This window comes from Dermacentor variabilis, chromosome 3 (genome assembly GCF_050947875.1).
Source record: "Dermacentor variabilis isolate Ectoservices chromosome 3, ASM5094787v1, whole genome shotgun sequence".
NCBI classification, from domain to species: domain Eukaryota; kingdom Metazoa; phylum Arthropoda; class Arachnida; order Ixodida; family Ixodidae; genus Dermacentor; species Dermacentor variabilis.
In genome coordinates this window covers 14,712,366-14,738,562 of record NC_134570.1, presented here as the reverse complement: position 1 = coordinate 14,738,562, position 26,197 = coordinate 14,712,366, and the positions used below count along the sequence as shown (strand labels likewise).

The 26,197-nt window shown below is 44.1% G+C and overlaps 1 protein-coding gene across 1 annotated transcript; it reads right to left on the bottom strand.

The window, feature by feature from the left end:
• Positions 1-927: 927 nt before the first annotated feature.
• Positions 928-26,197, bottom strand: Rpt1 (26S proteasome regulatory subunit Rpt1). Its single transcript, XM_075684248.1, has 11 exons — positions 25,992-26,197; positions 25,735-25,772; positions 25,564-25,645; positions 25,392-25,483; positions 24,044-24,183; positions 22,901-23,069; positions 22,261-22,425; positions 21,692-21,779; positions 19,839-20,041; positions 2,002-2,098; positions 928-1,146 (listed from the first exon to the last, which is right to left on the bottom strand). The coding sequence occupies exons 1-11, from the start codon at positions 26,065-26,067 to the stop codon at positions 989-991; spliced, it is 1,308 nt and encodes a 435-aa protein (XP_075540363.1). The 5' UTR covers positions 26,068-26,197; the 3' UTR covers positions 928-988.

Below are 26,197 nucleotides of genomic sequence, written 5' to 3'. Positions count from 1 at the left end.
AGAACACTGAGGGAGAGAGAGACAGAGAGAGAAGCTTTATTGAAAAGAGCACACGAGCGCAGGTAGCTCTTCTGCTGTGCAGTGGGTGGTCCTCTCAGTCCAGGAGACCAGTGGCCTTTTAGCTGCCCTTCTCACTCGGTTGGCCAGGTTGAGCTGGTCTGTCGAGTCCGAGCTGGACAGCGCGGCTTCCTGTTGCTGTGTGGCGGCGTATTATAGGTGCGACTTGTCGGGTGCTTGCGCAAGCCCATACCATGTGGTAAAGCATTGCCCATTGATCGCAGTGTGGGCATTTATAGTAATACAGCACAGGGTGTATGGTGTGGTAGAGATTCAAATGTGGATATGTGTTTGTTTAGAGTTTTCGCCATATCATGGCGCTTTCTCGCGTCAGAGCATTATGAGGCGGCGTTAGTGTTCTTCGTGAAAGGCGACAGTGTTGATGGATGTGCGTGTAGGTTAACGCTACAGGCTTGAAGTGGAACTGCTTGGCATGACCCTCTCGCAGCTCCCAGTGTGCATGCGCTCGGACGTAGGCATGTGCTTGCCGATTTCCACACAAGGACTCATGCCCCGGAGTCCACAAGACTTGTATGTATGGCGGGAATTCATGTGCCCCCATCAGAATGCGATGTGCAGCCCTAGAAACCTTGGCCCTGGCAAAATTTCTGCATGCTAAGAGTTCGTCAGAACTACGACGCTAATGAGCAGGCTGGAAGGATTAAAAAAATTCAGCATTAGGGGATGCTTTGTTACGAGCAATGCTCTAAACATGCTCTAAAAATGTAAATATCAGTATGCTTGAATTAGCTCCATCAGATCAGAAAACATGACAACTTCTCTGGAGCACATCTGATACGATTGTTGTGGAAGTAAAATGAGTCTCAAATACCTCGAAGCAAGGTATAAAAAGTTACTCAAAGCAATAGCTTTCCATGAGCAAGTATTTATTAGTACACCACTAAACAAACTTCACAATGGAAGCACTTCCTCAGTTGTAGGTCATGTAGCGAGGCGTTGCACTAAACTTGGCGTACGACTTGATAACTTTGTTGATGGCTTCCAGAAAGTCCTTCTCAGTGGCAATTTTCCTTCTTGCTCGGATGGCAAACATACCTGCCTCGGTGCAGACACTGCGGATCTCAGCACCTGCATATTTTAAAGAGGCAGGCAATGAACACAGAAACCTCTGAACGCTGCTGCCTTTCTAATTTATGAAATATAGAAGTAAAATGCCGATAAAAAAACACTTCTACAGTGATTCATCATATCACCATCATCAGAAGCACCCACTGTACAGAAAAGTTCTTTCCCTTGGATCTTGAGCACTTCTGTCCTGTGCTAACCAAATCCATCTTACGTTTAAAAATTTCATAAGATTAATCTTCGACAAGCCCCAAACTGCTCTTCCCTTCCCTTGACACCCCATTGTGTTAGTTTAATAAACATACTATCTTCCCAATGCATTAAGTGAAGTTCACAGAAAACCAGAGCTATAAGACATGACAGGATAAAAAGGTGCACATGGACACTGCACCGCGTGTCTGTGTGTTCCTATCCCATCCTGCCTTATAATGGTGATTTTTTGTGTTCATGAACCAACTAGTTTAACAGTCATTTGCAAGTGAACTTCACTCCAATTCCTCCTATTAAGTTGAACCAGTAAATAAGCTAGTACTTGCAATTGATCTCAATTCTATACTGCAATCTTTATCTCTTAATATTACATCAATAATTTTCCATTCCTGCACTAATTGCATGGTCCTTAGCTTCATTTCGTGTTCATTGTTAGCACTAAAGTTATGGCACTGCGAGAGAGTACAACAAAGTAAAAGTAAATGTGAAATCTGGATGCTCAGGTTTTACTGAAGTGGCAGCTTTACTTCTATACCAAGAAACGAAAATGAAGCAACGAAATAGCAACTTTGGTTTTGACAGGTGCTTCAGGGCACCTCTAATTCCAAACTGGCATCAAACTAGCAGACAGCATTCTCTGCCACTCACCCGTGCTGTTGGGACAAAGACGAGCCAGCAACTCGAAACGAATGTCTCTCTCGACACTCATGGAGCGGGCATGGATCTTGAAGATATGCGTTCTTCCCTGGAAAGTACAGGGTAAAAGCACAAGGCACCATGTGGCTCACAATAAGGCATCTTTCAAAATTTTGTTGGCTATTCAAGCATTCTTAAAGAATAGCACTTGGCAGATGCAAATAAGATGATTGTGTGAGACTCAAGAACTTGCTAAACAATAGATAGCAGTTTACACTGTAGACAAACAGCCCAGAGTAAAGGATAAAATGTAGCCATAGTGAGGCAAGCCTCACTGCACAAGGCACTACCCTGTTTAGAAACAGAGTTTGACATGAACCACATCATATCAAGAACCAACAACATGCTTACACAATAACAGCAATAGCAGCAACATTTTATAGTCAAACCTTGATCCCGAAGGAACAGATGAAATGGATTGACTTATCCTCGATGTTGAATTAAAAAAGGGGGCAGAAAAAACACCCAAACAAACGGATGCTCTATCGGCAGTACTTACCCGATTCTAACGTCCTCCCAGACCTGTACGTGCATTCAGTTATGGGTCCATAATACAGAACGATGTCGCCTCACTGTCGCCTAATTGCTAAATTAACTGCTCTTAGGACTGACTCATTAACATTATTCTGGCTTCTCAATTTCTTATCTATATAGCAGTAGTTTGTATCTGTCAATAACTTTAGCTCCTCCACATCAGTTGTAATGTCAGGTGCACCCCAGGGTAGCGTATTAGGCCCTCTTCTTTTCCCAATTTTTATCAGTGATTTGCCCAGCAACATTTCCTCCTGCATACGTCTTACCACGGATGATTATGTAATGTACAGAACGATTAACTGCCATGATGACCACCTAACTTTACAAAATTACGTTCACCTAGTTTATCAGTTGTGCGACTGTTGGCAAATGTGACTTAACACACCTAAGTGCTCTGTACTTTCCTTCACTTGTATGAAACCTGCTCCTAAGTTTCCTTACAAAATCTCTTTGCCTGAAGTTCCTTGTGGCTCTACTTATATCCTGGTGCTTATTTTTGTACTAATCTTACCTGGAGCTCTTACATCTAGAAGATATGCGCTAAAGCTAACGGAACTTTAGGATTTTTACGTTGTCATCTGCACCTTTCCTCATCTACCATCCGTCAACAGGCCTACCAAACTTTTGTACGCTGGAATACGCTTCATCTATCTGGTGTCCTCATCAACAATACCTAATAGACAAATTGGAATCCATCTAAAATCGTGCTGCCTGCTTTATAACTTCTGTTTACAGTTGTCAATCTAGCATTACCCAAATTAAACACGATGTTCCCCTTCCCGACTTGGATTCCTGCTGCTCTGTTGCCCTTCTGTTCCCTTTTCTTAAATACTCTTCGCAAGTTCCGTCGCCTATAGGTGGCGTGCAAGGCGATTCAATGTGGCACCCACAGAGAGTATAGGAACCTCTGAGTGCATATGCGTCCATGTCAGCTCATATTTGGCTTAGCGCTCGAAGATGGCTCTACCTTTTTCACGATCACTGTCGCTGAGTGACATCATGCGCCACATAGACACCTCTAAGAAATGCGGATACGGTGCCTCGTTGAAGGGGAAGAGGTCATGAAGGCCTGCAGTGCATCGTCTGTCGCTGTGGAAAGGCCTTGCCTGCAGACGTCATGTGCCAGGCAGAAGCCGCACGAGCTGAAATTTATGACCGGGAAAGTTCTACCAAGGAATGTTAGAGTCTTTTATCTTTTTTTTTTTTTTTTTCAAGCTAATCACGACGGCCCGCAAAGCCTGCCCTTCACACATTGCCGCTTCGCAACAATGAGTAACTTTACTGCTCTGTGATGTTCTCGAGCTACTTCCACGGATTGAGTTGTTATGAGGAGATATTTATATTCAATAATTAAAGGAAGAATATCACTAACATTATCAGAACTGCAACTTTTTAGACTACTTTGTGCGTCGCTATGCTAGTGCATGCAGATGTAAAGAAAGCCATGCGGTTGTTTTGTCTTTTGCTGATACAGTTGTATTCAGGGTGTCTACCAAGTTTACATTTCCAAATTCCCCGATTTTTCCAGGTTTTACCTGAGCACCTTTGCAATATTCCCTCAACGATCCAGAACTTTGTTTTATGTCAAGACAGGCTGAGATCATGTTGCTCGATGCTGTCATTCTCTAGTAAGCATGTTGAAAAAAAAAAGAAAAAGATGTCTTAATCCAGTTTGAATACTAAAGAGTAATATCTATTTTATTTAAAAAGAAAACAGAGGGCACAGCGAAAAAAATTGTAAAACCCAATTCAAATTGAGCCGAACATCTTCAAATACGAATGAAAAGGAGATCCATACATAAGTAAATATTTTTGAATGTGAGCTATTTCTATCAACTGATAGCAAGCTCATTGGTATGAGGCCTGAACTTTGTCACAACTAAGATCCTCTCTCAGCAGCTGGAAAGTCAACCTGGAAAGTCAACCTCAACTGTCCTGACATACACTCAGCCCGTACACAATATCTCAGTGTTGAGTCTCACTGCTTTAAAAAGTTTATTTTGGTTGGATGAGGGACACCTGCATCTCGGCGTCAGCTAACACTTTTTTTTTGAGCTCAAGCTCCTTCAAAGAGGCGGCGGCACGCTTCCTTTCCTGTTAATTCCTCAGTGCATCGGTCCTTTCTGTTCTCATCCTCCTTCTGCCACGCGTTCACCTCATGGATCATTTGAAGCATCCCCTCGGTCAGTTGTACAGTCAACGTCCGATTTTTCGGACTCACTAGGAGCCGCAAAAACATCCGAAAAATCTGGCAGTCCGAAAAAAATGAATGCATGTCTTTAACTGCCCTTAAAGGGACACTAAAGGTTACCAGAAACTCAAGTTAAAGTGGTAGAGCAATGTTCTAGAACGTCTAAGGCGTCAATATAATCGCGAACAGAGCTTTAGTAACCGAGAAATTGGGGTAAATGCATGACACGATTTGAGACCCCCCAGCGACATTCCGGTACTAGCCCGATGACGAAAGGACTCCTCATAATTTGTGTTAGTAATACTCAACTACTCGTATTAAAAATATCATTTCATTCGATTATAAGACGGAAAAAAATGCTACTTGTCTACGCCTATTCGATTCTAAGAAAAAATAACATTTTGACGTTACCCTTCAGTAATATGGGTGTTCGAAAGGTTTCGTTTTCGCTCGACTCTGCGCGCTCGACTCTGCGCCGCGCACGCTTTGGAGTTTCAGTAGTTTCGTTATCGCGTCGTGCTGTGAGGGTTCTGCTGGCTCTCGAAACTTTCATTTGGAACAAGCAGCGAGAATACCACGTCCATGTGATGTCGTGGGAAGCCCTCGTTGCTTTCCCGCTCCGGAGAGCCGGTGTCGAGGCCGCCGCCGTAGTACGCAACGACGCCGGCAGTGCGAGCCCTCAGCAGCAGGTCGCGCTCGTCGGTGCTCAAATAGCTGAAGTTGAGCCCACCATCGCGAGCCAATCTGTCGGTGTCAGGGTCCATTACGACGAGCGTCAAAGTTAGCATCATAGAATGAAGTACCAGCTTATGGGCGTCTTGCGCTGGAGTTTGAGGTATAGTAGCGGCGCCTGGTGGCGGTGCGGGAAACGACATCTGGGTCATGCCAGCTTGGCTCGTATTGAGCCCTGGCTGTGGCGAAGCACGTTTCTAGGCCGAGTTTTGCGTCGATTCGCACATTTTTATGCCCTGTTGCAAGTGTAAAAAGGCTCGTCGCTTCTCATAGACCACGCTGCGAGCTCGCCGCAGCCTATAGTTTAACGAAAACGGACTCTCCGTGTGCCGTGGGACGTAATGTGGGACGTAATTCGTTTCTCCTTCCGCTAGCCACCATACTCCCGCTTTCGCTCTGCTGTCGGCTCTGTCTTGGCTCTGTTTCTGGCCGCGCGTTCGCGTTTTGCGCAGAAAAGCCGTAGCGCCGTCTGCGGACGCCGTTCTACTCACCGATGGCGCAACGTCACTATGAGACCATGATGTCAGTACTCCTCGATCGGAGGGCGGGCGATTTGAACTGCGTTAGAGGTACGCGGACGCTTCAGAATGCATTTTCTCTTAAAATAAGTCTCTCCTTGGCACGAAACAAGCGTTTCGAGGTTTCTGTGATGGTATTTCAACAGTCCACGTTGACTTAATAGTAACCTTTAGTGTCCCTTTAAGGGCTAAAATTGCCACAGGCACACCAAAAAAAGCTCTTAAAGCCTGTCAGTGCACTTATTAGGCATATCGGTGCTCGTACTGTGGCAGGAGACGGGGGTGCACGCATGTATAATTAAGGAATACATAACGTGTCCCATGAATATTGCCCTTTCCACGCTTGTTATCCTTCACCGCGTAACACTGCTGTTGTAAGGCAAAGCTAACTTTTGGAGACCGGTACTACGCAACGAGCTGTACTCTGCGAGCTTCGAAGCCAATCGCAAGGATTACAAAGGCGGAGTCGGTGCCATTGCTAACAGCGGTGAATTCTTTCAATGAAAATCACAGCACCGCACAGCAAGAAGCTTAATAGCGAACGTAGAAGCAACTAGGCCTAACGCTGGCGGCTGCGCCTACCAGTGGATCTGCGTGCGAGAGTGTCGGTTCGAGGCGGCGAGATAATCAAAATGGTGGCGGTGGTGGCTCTGATTAATGCCATTTCAGACCTGCAGTCAGGTCAATATAGATTGACTATATGGAGTATGTAGTGGTGCCGCAAAGCCGTGCGAATTATCGGGCATGTTCGAAAAATCGGGCGTCTGTCAAATCGGTCGTTAACTACTCTGGCAATACATCATGCCGACGACACGGGGTCAATGACGATTTGTTGCAATTTCTCTGTTACTGGATGGAGCTAGCATTAACACGACTTTCGATCCCTTTCAATAAAGTTACCGCTAAATTTACCTGTTAACAGCACAAATTCCTTGAGTCTTCCTTGAGTATTTCCAGACTATTCAAATTCCCTGAGAATTCCCGGTTTTCACGGTTGGTAGACACCCTGTGTATTACTGTTTGAGTGACAAGGAGCCATGACAGAAGCTTGCTGCGCTCACGACGCGAATTCGGTGTCTGTGTTTCATGCTCTACCAACCCTGTTATCAGGATCACTATAGTCACAAAGCTTGGCCACATGTTGGTGCACAGGGTACAGCCCAGAATGCAAACATATGAGTTTCTGGTGGGACAACACAACGATGACTACACTGCGGGCTGTTGCCCGTGAAACTTGGTCAAATACTTACTACACCCGCCCATGTATATCTACTGTAGCATTTCTCTAGAGCTGCGACAAAGTGCTACAGACATGTCAGTTTTAATGTTAAATGCTCGTGTGATCTCGCTGCACGGGCCACAAGTGCACAGCTCGAGCTTGGCCGTGCAGAGGGCCACTGAGTGTAGCGAGAACAAAAATGTGTTTCTGGCAAAAGGAGACACCACAGCAACCATACACTATGAGTTAATGCAGATGAAACCTGAGCAAATACTTCCGACGTTCACCCACGTACTACATGTACTCGGAATCAAAGCCACGCCCTTGTTTGCGCTGCTGCAATACACTGTCACAAGCTCTATTTTTCTAACTAACGCATCGATTCTCCGTAGAAAAACAAATACAAGAATGAACATAAGCAAAGAACTTTCATTTTCTTAACTATGTAGCTCCAGAAAAAGTCACTGCTGATGAAATGCGCACTGCACACTTTCGTATCGGTGGTGTACCCGCCTTGCCAATTCAAACTTGACAACCCATTCTTTCTTATTTGCCGCATTTTTGGGTTAACGAGTGGAGGCTCACTTCACTTGCCACAGCTCTGTTGGTCTTGCACAAACGATACATAAAAACAGATAATCAAGCCTACTAGCCGCCACGAAGAAAGCAAGCAAATGCGCTACCGTCGCGCCGTCTGTGGTTACTCCGATACTCTTTGCAAAAAATTCGCCGATGGCCACGGGGTGGGCTGACAGTCTATGGAACTTGTGAATAACTCGTAGTCCAGCTGTTTGTCACCTGAAATTCCTTCTTGCATATCTACTCGACTTCATAATCATCTCAGTTTCAGGCACAATTTTGGCTGCACACTGTCATTCAATAACTCTGCATTGCCGTGCATCATCATACTACGGAATAGCCTTCCAAATGATATTGTTTCATTAAAAGATCCTGCCAAATTTCGTGAACAGTTGCAACTTCACATGTTCTCTTGACTATGTTTTACGACTTTGTATTGTATTCGCCTTTGTATCGTTTAACAACTTTGTATTGTATTCCCTTGACTTTGTATTTTTTTTTTTTACAATGTTCACCAGTGTTCCTTTTTTCCTTCCAATGTACAAACTTACTTGTTTCTCGTACTATGTTGTTCCTTCTTTTCCCTTAATTACTGTCATTTTTCTGTAACATCCCCTACCCAATGCGCCTCTGAGCCTGTACGGTAAATTGAATAAATAAACGAATATTTTATTTGCAGACATGTGTTGGCCCCCACCTGACATGCAAAATTATTCGTACCAGTCAGATGTTGCGAGGCACACAACACATGCGTATACTCGTGTTCGCCGGTTATTAGGGTTGATTTTGCCAGCTTTTGAAAACTTTTTTAACAAATAAGTGCAGTTGGCAATGTTTCCAGACAAGGGAAGCACTTTTTCTTTCCCTTCCTCTATGGTTCAACAGATTTTCACACCACTCGTGGAGTAACTAATGTATGCCGGGATGATGACATTCCATGCACGTGCGTTTTATGGACAAAATTCAAGTGAGTATAGTGAATGAAAAGAAGATTTTAGTGCAGTGGATGAATATATTTTACCTTCAGATCATTAGCAAGCATCCTTGGATGCACTTTAGAAGAAAGCGACAATGAGGACTCTACAGACCTGCAGTGCAAATACTGGCCTCCCCCCAGGAGGGTGTTTCAAGCACTCAAGTACCATTGAGAGTCTCAGGTAAAAAGAAATTTTGTTAAATAAATCACTTAACGTGTTTACCTGAGCGCTTTCACTGCATGGCGTCTACGTGCACCAAATGGCTCCAGATCAGAATAACTACAAATTTGGGTAAATACACATGACTGCAAAGCGTTAATGTAGCATGTCCTCAATTTTCACAATCACAAGTAAGATGAAACCTGTAGAGCTAACCTTCACAAAATGAAAACTTATTTACTCTTAATGTCCATTACCCTCAATCTCAAGCAGCATTTTACCGTTGTCTACTGGTCCCTACATGCCGCCCTCATCTGGTCCACTGTGTTTGATATTCTGCATTTTTTTAACAACCCTATACAATCGCAAACGGGACGATGACCCACACTTAGACCGACAATTTTGCCAATTGATTCTGCCACGCATGGAAGTATACGGTGCGCCGAAAAACCATAATGCGACTATGTTGCTGCTAGTCAAGGATGTACCATATAAACTGGAATATAGGTCGACTGGGAACACAGGTTGCGCACTTACCTCGAAGTGGGAAAAAAAAAAAAATGAAAATGCAAAAAAAGTTGTCAAAATGCATTTATTTTCACAACAGCACTGTAGCTTTGCAGTGAATTGACTGCACTGTCAGTGGTAGTGAGCGCACGAGAAGCTCCTGCATGAAGTCTGTAGCTATGTCCTCAAGCTGCGAGTACACTGCATGACACAATTGAAATGGGGCTTTACGTGAGTTGCACACCGACAGTTTTCCTCTTTGTGCCTGCCAATATTGCATGCTTTCTTCAGAAACACCATTGGCGCTGAGCGACCATGTTGTTCGCTTTGTCAAAATCTAGAACTTTTATCTTGAATGCTGCTGAAAAGTGTCACCGCATGCCACTACTCATTGTACGCCAGACAAAAAACAAATCACACGTGAGATTGATCTGAAGACACAGCGACAAGAAAAGAAAAATGTCAGCAATCACATTTATAAACGGATACGGCTTTACACCAACATGCGTGCCATAGGCTGATGGATGCATTATATTTCACATTCTACTAAAGAGTTATATACAGGGTGTCCCAACTACCGTGCACTAAGATTTAAAAATATGCAAACGCCATGCAGCTAGACAGAACCAAGGTAATGTTGTTTGCCATTGCTTGGAGATAATCAAAATTGTTTGCATCATCATCATCATCATCATCATCATCATCATCATGTTATTTTATGTCCACTGCAGGAGAAAGGCCTATCCCTGCGATTTGCAATTACCCCTGTCCTGTACAAACCGATTCCAACTAATGCCCGCGAATTTCCTAATTTTTTTCGTTCTGTCTAATTACATAAGTAGTCTTAATTAATAAACTTCTCAAATATTATAATTAGATGAAAAGTGTCACTGAGAAAATAGTAGACCAACTTGAGAAGCTTCTGATACAGCTTATTACGGCTCAATACGTGCTACGTAAGCGTTTTTCCAAGTGTGAAAGAACCCCACAAATACAGGAAAAACGCCTCAAGCGGCCAGCCACGTGGCAATTTATATTCAACGCAAAGTAAGTGGTGCATCTCCGGCAAGTTTTCTTCTGTACAGGAACACTTTCACTCTGTCTCGAAGCCTAAAAAGCTTTGTATTCGCAAACATCACCTAAAGTATTCACTTCGCTCCTTAAACTTCTAAGTAAATTACAGGAGCTCGAAGAACTATCGTGACTGAGAGCGCAGGGCACGTTGCCATCAGCGTGTTAACAGACAATATAAATAAATGCCCACTTTTGAAAATCACTCATTGCAGTAAGAAACATCACACTTTCATGCACTCTCTCAACATAACTTAATCATTTTCTTTCAGATTTTATTGTGAAACCCCAATTATTTTAAATATAACAGGCGCGCAATAACAACACTCGGTAGCAGATGACGCGTCTTTCACAACAGGACTTTGACTGCAGCGCCACTCCTGCTGTCATGTCGCGGAGAAGCACTGAACTACGCCAGTCGGCACACCTGCCCATCTAGTCACCGTATCCTGACCTTCAGTCGTGCTTATCCACATGCCTGCTTATCTCGTTATCAGCAACCGCTGCAGCCACAGGTGAAGATGGTGTGGACGATGCCTGTGTCTGAGTAGCATGCGTACGCGAATCCGACAAGGAACTTTTTCCTGAAGGTGCCTGCCGGAGGCGAAGTACAGTGTGAGGTCTACAGACTTGTTTTGAAGATGCCTACTGGTACTACGACGACGCTCGTCACCCACTTGAAGAGACAACCAGGCAAGTACAAAGAATACTCGGAATTGCATCAACGTTACAGTCTGCCGAAAAAGAAAAGTGAATCAAAGGGGCTGTCATTGCAGCTGATCGTGACCAGTTTGTTTAAGCCGAAACTCCAGTTGTCATCGATAAAAGCACAAGAGATGACCAAAAAGATTGCAGCATTCATTGCCTGCAGCCATACAGCGCAATCCTGAAGTATGTTGTTCCATTTTCACAAACGGACATTTCGAATTTGTACATGACAAAAAAAAGAAAATGAACTGAAGATGTGCATTAGGGACGTATTTGGCAACGGTGGTGCTGAGAGAGAGAGAGAGAGAGAGAGAGAGAGAGAGAGGAAAGGGGAAAGGCAGGGAGGTTAACCAGAGAAAAAGATCCGGTTGGCTACCCTACACTGGGGAGAGAGGGGAGGGGGAGGTAAAGTGGTAAGAAAGTAGAGATAAGGAAAGGAAGGAGCCTAGACACACAGTCACCATCGGTCACTGGCACCGAATACTGTCATCGCACAGCACAGTGACACTTGCCACACTATCAACATTTGTTCAGGCTACAGCCGCCTGTCCAATCCTGTCGCCCTCAAAAACCGCAACAGTGCCCTTGTCGCCCTCTGCTGCGATGGCTTGTGATGGCGGTATTGTAAAATAAGTTCCTCTGTGAGAGGTCTTTGGTCAAAGCGCGCTATCGCGGTTGCGAGTGATTGTCTGTGTAAATTATATCGAGGACAGTCACAAAGAAGGTGTTGAAAAGTCTCCTCGTTACCACAGTCCTCACACGTGGCGTCGTCGGCCCATCCAATTCGGTAAGCGAAAGACTTGGTGAAAGCCACCCCTAGCCATAGTCGACAAAGCAGGGTAGCTTCGCGACGGCAGAGTCCAGCTGGAATACAGAGGCGTAGAGAGTAGTCAAGATTGTGGAGTCGGTAGTCGTGAAAACTTCCAGCGTTCCACAAGGAGAACGTGATGTCACGGCTGATCATTCGAAGTTTTCGAGCGGCATCTGTCCTTGATAACGGTATCGGCTCCTCTTTGTCCCCTTGAAGAGCCAACCGAGCAGCGTTGTCAGCGTGTTCATTCCCTATGACTCCGCAGTGACTTGGAAGCCACTGAAATGTCACGTGGTGTCCTTGCTCAGTTAAGGTATGAATGAGTTCTCTAATCTCAAATACCAGTTGTTCGTGTGGTCCGCGCCGCAGGGCCGATAGCAAAGATTGCAGTGCAGCCTTCGAGTCACTGAATATTGACCACCTTCGAGGTTGCTCTTGGCTGACGAGACGAAGTGCAGCGCGAAGGGCTGCAAGTTCCGCGGCCATCGGTGTCGTTGGGTGACATGTCTTGAAACTGATGGTGGTGGCTTTCGCTGGGAAGACCACGGCTCCAGAGGAACACTGGAGAGTTGTCGATCCATCAGTATAAATATGCACGTGTTCGGCGTACTTCTCGTGCAAAAGGAGCAGAGTTAGTTGTTTAAGAGCAGGTGATGACAGCTCAGATTTTTTCCTGATTCCTGGTACGGTGAGGCGCACTGCGGGTCGAGCCTCGAGGGCCGGCGATAGCTATGTGTGTTACGGCCACATGAAGGATCACGACTTCACATTGCACACACACGCCCTCGGCTGCAAACCCATGCCACAGGAGCATACTGTAGAAAACATATTTCAGTTTCTCCGAGACATGATCAAAGAATGGGGTCTGCCCGACAACATCCCGACTTTTGTCACTGCTGACAATGACAGAAACCTTGTTTCAGCTGTTGCCAAATCCCACTGCTCAAGACTTCTCTGTTTTGCACATACTTTGCAGCTGTGCATAAATGATGCCAAAAGGGAAGTGGCAAGTTTTCCCCAGCTTTCTGCAAAGTCTCGATTGATTGTGGGTCGCTACAGAAGAAACGCACGTGCACAGCATATGTTTATACAGAAGGACACGCACATGGCACAGAACGAAGTGATTCAAGACGTCTCCCCATGCTGGAACAGAGAGTACACCACGATGGAGAGACTTCTCGAACTCTGTGCCTCAATATCAGTCGAACTTTGTGAATCTGATGTGGAGAACAGAAATTAATGCCTGCGGCTGTAAAGGTGATGCAGCCCCTAGACCAAGCAACGGCTAAGCTGAGCGCAGACCGCTATCCTACACTTTCCCAAGCGATACCTCTCATGCATTACACACAGATGGTGCTGCATGGGCAGCACCACGTGTGTATAATGTGTAACTGTCTGAATGTGTAACTGTTTGAAGGTGATGAAGCAGCATCATTTGCAAAGATCCTTCTGCACAGCCTTGCAACAAGATTCCCTGGCTTAAGAATGGCATATGTTCCAGCAAATGCAATGCTAGTTGACCCTTGCTACAAAGGCATTTGGTATTAAAGGGAGCAAAATAAAGAAGTGGGCAAAAGCCATACTTGCAACAGCTGCAAATGAGCTCATGCCAGCCCAAAACTATCGTGCCCGGACATCTGTTCGCCCAGATATGGAGAAGCCTCCAGCTAACACTCTGTAGAGTGTTTTTTCTTCATTAAGCTCTCGCGTAGTGCAAACCAATGCTCATGACAAGTATTCGCTGACTATTTGGCTGCCCCTGTGCTTATAAGGTCAAAAACCCTTTAGAGTGACGGAAGGGCCATGGCAGCAGGCTGTACCCAGCCCTGGCCAAGGTGGCACAAAGGTGCCTCTCAATTCCTGGCACACAGGCAAGGAAAGGAGGGAGAGGTGTTTCAACAGCAGGAAATGTTGTTAGCAGCTGGCACGAACTCCTGTTTCCAGACCACTTGAGCAGCTGGTATTTTTGCATGAAAACTTGTGAATGCAGTAAAGAAAAGCAACAAATGATTTCTAAATAAAGATACGCAGCAACTGAAGTGGTCAAATTGTCAAAATTTTATATTTTCTGATTTGTTCTTTTTCGCGATCCATGGACCTTTATTTACCTCGCAGTGAAATATAACAAAATACGCGGTAGAAATCGAAAAAAAAAAAAACTTTTGTAGAGTGCTGTCATCAAAAATTGCGAAAAAATCGTGCTTCAGAAGGCTCCGTCGCACCGTGGATCACCCAGCTATCCATTGATGCAGCGCCGCTATCTTGGTGTCATCATAAAGGGGAGAGATCGGAGCTCAAGATAGCTGGAGCGACGCATTTCTCCATCGAAAAATAAACCAGCAAACGCAAGCGAAAAAAAAAAATGCAAATGGGGCATTGCGATTGGGCGTAGCAGTCATGTGGGGCACAGGGCGCGCTCCTACTGGCTGTTGTAGATTTGAATTGCTGACAAACCTCTCTCGCGCGTATTTGCGCAGAAGCGAGCTGCGCGTTTTTATCAACTTGATTGACGATCGTAGCAGCTTATGCAACTTTGCTGCGATGAGCCCCAAAGGAATGAAGTTCCGAACAGCCTATGTGTACGGAAGAGAAAGGTGTAGAAAAGTGGGAGAATACTCGTAGAAGTGGATGCTACCAAACTTGTCGACGAGGCACGACCTGTGCATGTCGGTGATTGGGAAAGCGCGCCCGCGTGCGCTGGTGATGACATGACCAAAGAACACCTACGCGACCGGGAGCAATGGTGAAGGCGCATCGACGAGCAATGGTGACATTATGCCTGCGTGTGGTCGTGACGGCAACGCCACATCGGCGGAGCAGAAGTTTTCGCGTGAAATATTAAACTGCGGATTTCAGCTCCAACTCCACTAATAAAGAGGTTGCGCAAAGAGAGAAGAGCGGACATTTTGAGTGTGCTGTCACCTGCCTCTGCACGACAGATGGATGCATGATGAACAAAAAGGCAACTAAGGTGCACGAAACTGCTGCAAGAATGCAAAAGACTACACCAAAATGTAAAGCAAATGTGTGTCCCCAGGCAAAGGAAAGCACTACATCCCAAGCAGGCTTTAGGTGCTCAAAATAAAGATTTAAATGTTTACAGCAAATGAAGCTTGGAGCTCAGTTTTCTCTGCTTTCATTTTTTTTGCAGTTGCTTTCAGTCGTCACAGTGCCATTTTACAACGACTGAAGACAAAATCATTGTCTTTTGCACTTAGACCCTGAAACATTGATGAGTGCAATAAAGCTGTCCCATTTTTAACTGCGCTTCATAAAAAGTTTATCATGGGTTTTTTTGCAAGAGTCGTTAGTAAGAAAATATGCATAGGAAAGCTGAAAAATTATTTTTATGCTTGTGACTGTTTTAGGCTTATAGCGCAGCTCAGAAAGAGAAAAAAAGGAAGGAGGTAGGGGTAATCAAAGGGAACGGAAAACAGAGTGACGTTACCTACGAGCTCCCACAGGATCATAAGATTCGGTTTTTGGATTTGCGCTTAGCTTGTTCGGATATTCATACGTGTTGGTATTATGAACCTCGTGCTAACAAACCACTTCTTCCGTTTCATTCTGCCCATTCTAAGCTGGTCAAGAGAGGCATTGCTAACCTTTGCCTTAATAATGCTTTGAAAAAGTCGTGTCACCATAGTGTTTCGTCTAGCTTTGCCTCTCAGTGCAAACGGCTTTCGCAGGCTGGTTATCCCGTGTCCCTACAAGTGTCAATAGCAGAACGAATTCTAAGAGAGTGTAGAAAAGACAACCAGCCCGCAGATAATCCTGTAACTACTCGGGGTAGGACAAGCATCATCCCTTATATTCACACCGTCTCACATGATCTTAAGAAAATCGCCCAGCGAGCAAATGTTCGTGTAGTGTTTTCTGCCCCTAACAAGCTCATGAGGATTTGCGCGCTCACTAGTCCAAATAAGGTAGCTCCTCTTTCCTGTGATAAGAACCACAAAAATAAGTTCGTTTATTGCGCACATTGTGTTGTTTATTGTTTTCCACTCAAGTGTGGAAAACGTTACGTTGGTCAAATTGGCCGATGTCTGAATGACAGGCTGCGCGAACATGGTTACAATGCCAAGAATTGCATTACAGCTGGGGGGCTTCTTGCGCAGCACTGCAAAACGTGTGGTTGCGAACCTGTCTTAGAGGAATGCGTCATTCTAGGTAGCGCTCACTCTGTTTTCCGTTCCCTTTGATTACCCCTACCTCCTTCCTTTTTTGCTCTTTCTGAGCTGCGCTATAAGCCTAAAACAGTCATGACATACCAACTCGCCCAAACTGCCACGTTTTTTTTATTTTTTATGCTCATTTGGGCATTTAAAAAAATAAATCAATAGTTTTATTGCACAGAATGGGCCACTGTGAACATGCGGATGTGAAAATCTTGGCGAACTTATGTGTAATTAATTAATTAAATTGGGGATGACCATTAGAGGCTGTCTATTGTAACTTGAAAACTATATTAGATAGCACAAAACTAATTTCAGTTATGATATCAGCCTAACAAATCACGCCTGCATGCCGAATTACACCAATTTATTCCCACAAATAAAAAACTAAAAAGTTTTCGTTGCCACATCCCCCCTTAATAGTTTTCAGTTTCACAAAATGCTATGCTTACATCAGTTCTAATTCTTTAAAAAATTGTGTAAGTTAGTCAGGTCATGATTAAAATGCTCATTTTTTCGTTATAATATGTGATATACTATTCAATTTGAAATTGTTTGACCAAATCAATATTTGCTTCGAACCTCAAATTTATTATTCGCCCATCCCTAATAAAAGTTATGGCAATATATATGACAGCAACCTTATAAGATTGGAACAGTGAACTTTTATTTTGTAACAACCGTGAAAAGGTCGTTAATATATTTTAACTGCCGTATATATTCATGTAGTGAACGCACTTTTTTTTTTCTCGAGGAAACCGAAGCAAAGTTCGGGGTGCATTTATTATGTAGGATAAATTTTACGGGAACTTTTTCGAAACAGCAAAAATTTAAAAGCAAGACGGTAATGCTTTGAAAATGCATTAGATAACTTATCTTTGCAGTAAAAATGCATGTATACTATTTGCAAACCGTTACAGTGTTTTTATTGCACTTCACTGCACAATAGAACCGCCAGACATGTCGTCCAGCTCACTGGCCACTTCATCCACATCGTGGATTTACAACAGCTCGTCCTCACAGCTGCTTCCGGCCGGCTGCCATTATCACAAGCATCATGTTGAACCGCTGCTTTTCGGCACCTGTTGTTTCGACAACCACGCTGTGTATGTCTCTTTTCTTGACCGTCCTGTTCATCAGCATGTCAAAGTTTATCGGTGTCTGACCAGAGTTTCTGTTTTGTGAGCAGATAAACTCTGTCCCACAGCAGGCGTATAACTCGACTTGGGGCCCATCACACAGCAAAACCAAAGATAGGCATAAAAGCAAGCAACAGACACGCAAATTAAACACTACGCCTTACTAGGCTCACTATGCCGACCAAGTGCCAGCTGCCACCCCCCCCCCCTTCATCACTTGGACTTTCCCGTGTGCCACACCTGGCCACGCATTGCGTGCATGCTCTCTGCTATTACGTCAGAGTAAGTCCATTAATTGCGCAAAGTAACTGTTGCAGAGAGCCAGTTGCGTTTTTTTCTCTCTCTAGAGTCTGCGATGAGCCTTTGCGCTGGTACTGGTGGCAAGGTTGTGGTGAGAACTGCCCGAGCGTTATTTTGGTCGCTCTTTCCATCAGGTCCTAAGCTACCGTGATAAGACACAGCCTGTCCTTACCGCATGCTTGCTGCCAGTGTTCTCTCGTCATGGCTTTGCCAACAGCTTCTCAGTCATCAAACCCACCGGCCCTGCCAGTGTACCACCATGGCATGTTTGCCGCTAGCATGAATGTGAAGCCTACAGAAGTTAGCTGCAGAACTTCATTCACATGATTTCAACGTTTCTTACGTGGCATCATTATTATGTATTTCCAACTTAGCTACAGGCATTGAGATTAAGTGGGCTTTGTGGTATCCTGCGTTGGCTTCTGGTTTCGGTTTTGGGTCGTTTACGTCAGGGCGCCACTCAGCGCCAAACGTAAGTTGCCTCCTGTTTCCCCTCGCAGAAATAAAAATTTATTCTTCGTCTGGTCCCCGACTGAAGCAGTCCGGCGCTTTCTTGTGGCGCTGCGCGCCCAGGCCGTTTAGGCCTCATGCCGTAAATCCTCTGTCCGGCCGCCCCATCGGAGCTACAACAGGCTTGGTTTAAACAGAGTAAAGGATTCTAGTCTCTCCAGAACACTACAGCACGGCCATACTACCAAGGGACAACACAGTAGAAAAGCTGGGGATGCGATTATTATGCAAGGGAGAACAAAAATTGAAATTTTCAAGAGCAAAGTTGGGAGTGCGTTTATTATGCGAGTGCATCTATTACGTGAGTATATACGGCATGTGTTCAGTACAAGAGAATAACTACAGGCGGCACGCGTGCTGTGCTAGTGAAGATGAAAGTGTGGTTTTTGTGAATTACTGCAATGTAGTATTTCTTTTCCCTTGATACTAAAATAACAGAGGTACTTTGGTACTAAGGACACATGCATGTAGTACTTGGCTTAAATTTTTGGTCAACCCACTGATCTGAATTCATGCAAAACTCGAGGCTCACCAGTATGATGACAGCTACAGTCGAACCCATATAAAAATATTGAGGTGCCACGAAAATTCCATTGTTATAACTGATAATTATTATCAAAATAAGGGTATGGCAGAGCTGTTGTGAGAAAACTATAATGGCGGGGAGGCCAGTGCCTCTCCACACCACCTTCCTCCATCCGGCCGCTAATCGTGTTCCCTCATTTAACTGCTCCCTGGGTGCTCCGATCGTGTGTAACAAGCCGCAGCTCTCGGCGTTAAAGAATGGCAGTGCTATAACAACTGCAAAGTGGTGTCACGGGTGCCACGCGATATGCGGGTATCACCGAGGCAGCCTGTCAGCTTGAGAAATAAAGAAGAAACGCTGAGGTGGGGTTGCCACAAGCATCTCGACACGTACTTCTCACTGGTTTACACAAGAAAACCCTACGTCCCCCAGCCTTGCATGCTTTACGCAAAGCTTGCTGACATAATTCTCCAAGGCATCCAGGTGCTCCACATAGTGCAGCGGAAGGTTCCTCGCAGAAACAAAGCCCTGGCGCAACTGAATCATCTGCCGGACATGCCGACCACGCACACGCCTTCCATGCTCTCCCTCCCCGCCACACACAGTTGCCTACCGTCCTGTGCCTGCGACTCTATGCGACCTGGCGTCGGCCCGGTACCCTCACAGGCTTGATGGATTTTCATGAGGTCTGTTGCACATTCCTTAGTAAATTCCCTACAAAGTGACATTGCTATGTTTTTGAATTACTATCTCATTTTTTTACTGTTTAGCTAATTTGACATGACGATAATGACTGCATTATACAAAACATGGATATAATGTTCTGCGTAAAAAAAATCAGGGTCATAAAAATATTTGGAAGAGGTCACTGCACAAACCATTACTATGGCTAAACTATAAGAAAAACTGTGGGCTTCTACCATGTTCTTTTGTCATGCCAGGCTTTCTGCAAGTTTGGTACAACAATGATGTAAATAAATATTTATGCCAAAACTACTGGAGGTATATTAATGAAACTTTCTAATTAGTCATTCAGAGCTCTTCCCAAATAAGCACGTCAAATTTCATTGCTCTATGTTAAGTGGCCCAGTTATGTCAAGACATAACAAAATCAGGAGTTTGGAAAGCTGTACCTCCAAGTCGGGAAGTCCGAATTCAACCTTGCGGTCAAGTCGTCCAGGTCTCATCAAGGCAGGGTCTAGGATGTCTGGCCTGTTGGTTGCCATGAGAACCTTGATGTTTCCACGGGGGTCAAAGCCATCTAGCTGGTTGATGAGCTCAAGCATGGTTCGTTGCACCTCATTGTCACCACCAGCGCCATCATCAAAACGGGCACCTGTTATGACAATTTACCATTAGATAGGTTTTTCAAAACGAAATGCAAGCACTGAAACCAACAAAAAATTGCTCATCAAAGTTTACAAAATGCATTTTTTGTTTAGATGACTAGCATCTAAAACATTTTGTTATCTTGACCTCAAAATCTTAATGGCTTTCTGAACACACAGAAAAAATAATTATATCCTTACCTGAAGGCAAATTATTTTGCAAACATGCATTACATGTTGAGCCAGGCAGCCCCATAAGTGGCCCTTCACAACTGATTAAGAATATATTTGAACCACATCATATGGCTGTAACTCCCTCCTCGAGTCTTGCACTCTTTCATCTCAAGGGAGCTGAGTTGGCCGTGTGAAAGTGGTATAGCCATTTCTTTTTTCCTCTTTTGAATCTTTCTGAACACACTGCAGTTTGCCTATGGATCCAAATTTATTCAGATTTAAGAATATTTGCAGGTGCATACATCCCTATCTGAGCCCATGAATATAGGCTAGTAATTGGTCAAGAGGCCATAGACTAGAAATACAGAACTAGAGACCAAAGCTAGTTACTATAGTAGAGAACAAAGAGCATGTTCAGTCCAGAGCTAACATTTCAATGAAAGAATCTGACCTTGCCCTCCAGCCAACACCACATTATGCTAGTTCTCTTCCCTCATTCTCCTGTGGTTTATAAACCACAAAGTTTAATGGAAACTTGTCTGGCCGGGAAAGATGTAAAGCACTGGCCATGAGAGTAGCGAAATTAATAAAGTTTGGTGTTCACAATGAAAACCAGTTAAACAAGCACAGCGTGTTTAAATATACTTCAGTGTGTATCACAAGCAGCATGCATACATTGCTAAAAGTGCCGCATAATTTGTGCAAAATGTGCATCTCCTACGTGCCTTTTGGCAGGCACTGCTGACACGTCAGGACACCCAATGTGTATACTAGAAATTCAAAAAGCTTTCTTATATCCATTTACTATCCTGTAGGCCCAGTGAATGTATGTGAGCCTGCGTAGTTGTGTAAGAGATATTGCAATTCCATGTTGCACGAGAACAAAAGAGACTTCTCCGGCCAAAGATTTGTGGTATTTACATTGTTAGATTTGCAACAATACCGTGATAAATGCTAGCTATGATACAGTTCATGTGAAAGCGCCCCTCCCATTCACCGAGGTGTGCAAAGTTAAGATTTAAAAGACTCTGTAAATAGAGCTACAGCAGCTATGCATACTGCATTTGTGGAGCTGCATTATGAATGTGCTGGCAGCAAATGAATTCACTTGCTTTGATCAATCAACGAATTAATTTCCCCAAATAAAATGAAAGAGCTCATAATTACCAGCTCATGTGGCAGGGCTACTGTAGCATCCTTAACACTCCCGAGCTCTGAATAGCAAGGAGTTTTGCCTCTCTCAAGCTTTGATACAGATCTCAGTACTACTGCTATATGACTGGATGACAGGCATGTACACTACGACACGTCTAAAATCTCTGGCAAACATACTGCTCTCAAAGATATTTAACCTAAGCAAAGAAAGACAGCACACTGCAGGCTGTTTGTCTTGGCAGTGCATCACTCATACCCTGAATTTTTCTACAACACATCAAAGAAAAATAATACGAGGCTATACAAGCTATCAAGAAAAGCTCCCTTACCTCCGATTGCATCAATCTCGTCAAAAAATATCAGGCAAGCCTTTTTGCTGCGAGCCAACTCAAACAGCTCTCGCACCATACGCGCACCCTGAAAAATAGACAGCGAAAGATGTCACTGGCTTTTGCAGCAGCTGTGTATCACTAAGACCACAAACTCTCTCTGCACAAATCTTCTTGTTACTTGGAGTCTTCCACAGACCGAAATTGCTCCAGGCTACACGTCAGTGTTTTATATAACAGTCAAGCAACTACTTTTGATAAACCTTTAGCCATTCCTGGCTGGACCACAGGATTGAAACCACATCCACCCAGCAAATATTCAAAGAATAACTGAAAGCTCCATGTTTTCTTACACTTTCCATTGGTGAATTAAAGGAATAAAGCAATGTGACCTTTCTTACATTACTCTCTTGTGGCATTAACAAACCAAATTAATGCTAAACATATGCACCAGGGGCCTTGATTCCACTTAACCATGCACAGAGCTTTCCTAATGCATTCCTATTTCACAAGCATGGCTCTACGCTATAGAAAATAGTATCCACTACGAAGTACACTGCTATGCTTACCTCTCCGACATACTTCTGCACAAGTTCTGAACCAATAACCCTGATAAAGCAGGCATCTGTTCTGTTGGCAACAGCTCGGGCACACAAGGTCTTCCCTGTTCCAGGGGGTCCGAACAGCAGCACACCCTTGGGTGGCTCAATGCCTAGGTTGACAAAACGCTCAGGCTGAAAAAGATTAAAACCACATTAGCAACCTAGCACAAATGACAAGAGGATTGCCCAGCTCTCTATGGACATGTATTCGTCATTGCCACAACTGCTTTCTACCTTCTCACATGCGAGTAAACATCCACCTTGCCATGGCAGTCACTACAGGCGCCTGTACCTCCAACAAGTAAACTGAAAACCCCCTCATTACTTAGCATGTTCCATATTCATGTAATTCCCTGGTGATGTTTTTTATAGCTATGCTTGAAGTATACGTTTTGAATATAATACTAGATAATTTTTTAGAGTACACATCACTGTTGTCCTTTGTTTAGTCACACTTGGATCAGACTATTCTAACAATTCTAACAATATATCACATGCCTGCACTTGTCCGTCCGCAAGTACCAAGCTTATGCCCACATGCCTGCACAGATGTTTACCTGCGCAGATAAAAATTTTCCACAAAGCTAATATATAGGACAGTGCTTACATGCAACAGTGGCATCTCAACAACCTCTCTCAGCTTCTCAATCTGCTCTTTACATCCACCAACGTCTGCATATGTCACATCAGGCTTTTCCTCCACTTGCATCATGGTGACTGTAGGGTCGATTTTGGGTGGCAGTGGGATGTGAATCTGGTACTTATTTCGGTCCACACTACGAGCGCAAACCATGAAGAGCAAAATGGGAAGGAAATCAAAATTAAAGTGGGAACAGAGGAACTTCACAAATGGCAACGAACTCTGAAGGAACACTAATAATCATGGAGTACGAATAATTCGCTTGTTTGCATGTTCATTCACGCTAATCTCGTCACATAAAAGCAGTTTGACATGAAATATCTGTGCGACAGAGCACTGGCCCGCTTATGATGACACAATTTATAGAAGTAGCACTCAGGAGATTGTGACATTTAAAATGCTTGCAATGAACATTGTCCTGATCGGTCTGCAAAAAATGAAAATAGTACATATGACATGCATTTTTTTTCCTTTTCATCGTGCAAATACCCTCATTTCTGAAACAGAAAAAAAAAAAACATCACAATGTGCCTAAATAGAATATTTGTTTGCTCGTTGAGAAAATGTAAAGTAACGTGGTGGAAGCAGTAGTGAGCAGCGGTGGATGCAATGTGTGCTCTTCAGGATATTCTAGGTTTACTTTCCTTATTTCCCCTCAACTTGTCAGTTCCCCTCAGCTGGCAATGCCAGTATTTGGAAGACTCCACGACGCTGGTATCAATGACCGACGTGAAAGGCACCTGTCACTTCAACCACCCCCTGCCAATTTCCTTTTTTTTTGTAGAGTGCTTATGGCAACGATTTGAAAAATGGACTCACACAAAGCAGACTTATGGCAGCAAAGCACTGTGACAGAACAGATCGATTACACTGACCACCATTTTTTCATTCCTAGGTGTGGTTCAGGGGACCCTAAGTTGCACTAAATCTTCAATCCACGAGCATTTTCTTTTTGCAACAGTGAAACCGTTGAACCCAAGTGTCCATGGACTTGCACTTAGCTACAAAATGCCACAGCTGCTCAGCAGGCAAGACAAATTTTCGAACCAGTGTAAATCTCTTACATTACATCTAGCAAACGATCACAGAGGATGGCAAGGCACAACTCACCCAACTCTCATTCCTTCTTCAATGTCGGTTGGTGCCACAGAATCGGCCAAATCAACAACAAACTTTGCAAACTGCTTGACATTGATTATGTACTTTGGGTCCTCACTGTCAGCATTTATGATTTTTGTACAACGGGCAACCTGCAGGGCATAGTTTTAAATACATGTAGTTAGACAGTTTCTTACTGCAGTCCTGAAAGTAACTAAATATGCAATCATGAAAAAAAAATTGTCCCAAGTTAAATAAACAAAAAACGCTGCTCAGCATTTTCAATTTTACAAGACATCAAAAGCACTACTGTTGGCATGCTAGATTCATATAGAGCCGTGGGAGCCTTGTGTTTGTGTGAAGTATGTAGAAAGCCAGTAGCTTCATCAACTGCATCAAGACGGCAAGTTGGGCCAGTTGGTTAGGATTCATTGTAAGGTTCATAACAGCACAACACAAGACACGGACAAAAAGAAGGTACGTGCTGTGTCATCGTTTTTTGTCTGGCCTCTCTCATTACCTCTAGCTGTTAACAAAAGGAACCAAACTCTTTCCCCTCAAGGGAAAACAGCCTTTTGTAGTCAATGCAATTAATTGGGCTCAGGATGGGGAATCCGAGAGCTTGTTACATGCCAAGCGCAAGCTCAAGGCTGGCTTCACAAACATGACTCTGCTCGTGTAACACTGCTGCAAGCGAAGCTCGATTAAGCGCACACAGCTATGGAGCCACTAAGGCATTACTGTGCCTGCACAGGTTTGCTTTGATGCTCGACCGCACTGCCTGCAACAGCGCTCTGGCGAGAGTGGCCACAGGCTCACATGTTCACCCCAACGCTGCTCATCACTTTACAAGAGGACAATCTCACGATATGAGTGCTCCTTTATATGTTATAATTGCACATGGGCTGCTTGAGAATAAAAAGAAGGCATACTCCTAAAGTGTAAGGTCCTAAAGTGTAAGCACTGTAAGTGGTGTGGTTGATTCCCATTCAGTTGCTACATTCTAAGTTCCCTATCATTGAGATTAAGTCTGCTGTGGAGATAAAGAATTTATTGTGGTAATTAAACAATAGATCAAAAGTTCAGCCAGCAAATGCTCAGTCTTTCCCATTCATAAACGCTTGAGACTTGGTCGAAAAGAAGGCGCACGGTATCCATGGGATCAGTAGTCAAGCATAGCTATAAGGTGAGCTGCGGATGATGTCAGTTTCAGGATACTCGCGCACTTAATTTTAATACTGAACGATGACTTGCATTAATCTTTCATGCAGCTGTAAACTTGTCTGCGCTAAACCCTTCCCTTCTAAATTATTGCTTTGGGATGTACGTGAAATTTCTGGTAATCACACACAATGTTCACCTGAAGCGGTTGCTCGTTCTGAAGGGTCTGCTTGTCTGCTGCCAAATCCCACAGCGCCGGAGGGGCCAATCCTGTGTCGGACTCCTTGATACCTGCAGTAAAACAAGTTCAACGTGGACGTGCTTCATGCTGAACGACGCTGAATTTAGCCACACTTCGTCAACGATTTCACCTGTGAGTTCATTCACGCGCTTCAAGATCGACTGAATATCTTCTTCCACTTGCTTGATCGCCTTGCTGTACTGCCCGGCTCCCTAGAAACATTTTGTGATTATTATGCGCGACTAGCCTCTTTAAAAAAAATTAGCAGGCTATGAAACAACAGAAGCTGCCATTTGCTTACGTAAGTCTTCAGCAGAGCGATGTCTCCTTCGTCAAGAACTGCAAGGTAATGAGAGCGTATGCAGCAATGAAGTGTCTAGAAACTAGCAATATATGGAAAATGACAAGTTTGTAGCACAGATGCTTGCTTTCGCCCAACTAAAATCTCAGAATAGCACATCAATATAAAATGCAAGAATTCTTAAGCGCTAACAATCGAAAGCTCCGAGATGACACAACAAAAATCAGCGACACGAGCAAATAGCACGGTAAACTAACCTTTTATTTCTTGTTCTTTCTCCTCCTTGTCATCTTTTTTGGCCTTACGCATGTCGTCACCTAAATAATCAGGCATTATTATAGATTACTTTGCGGTTACGCGGTTACACCAAGGTTTGCATGTGAAAACGCCGTAGACGGTAGCCACCAAAGAATAAAGGACCGTAGCCACCTCATAGGCCACCTTCCGCAAACCGCGTTGTCAA

Excerpts from the sequence above, each read along its gene's own strand:
- Rpt1 (XM_075684248.1), bottom strand. The coding sequence starts at position 26,067 with ATGCCTGATTATTTAGGTGACGACATGCGTAAGGCCAAAAAAGATGAC. Across the intron at positions 23,070-24,043 it reads GAAGAAGGAATGAGAGTTGG|TGTGGACCGAAATAAGTACC; the intron begins GTGAGTTGTGCC and ends TTGCGCTCGTAG. Across the intron at positions 1,147-2,001 it reads TCTTTGTCCCAACAGCACGG|GTGCTGAGATCCGCAGTGTC; the intron begins GTGAGTGGCAGA and ends TAAAATATGCAG.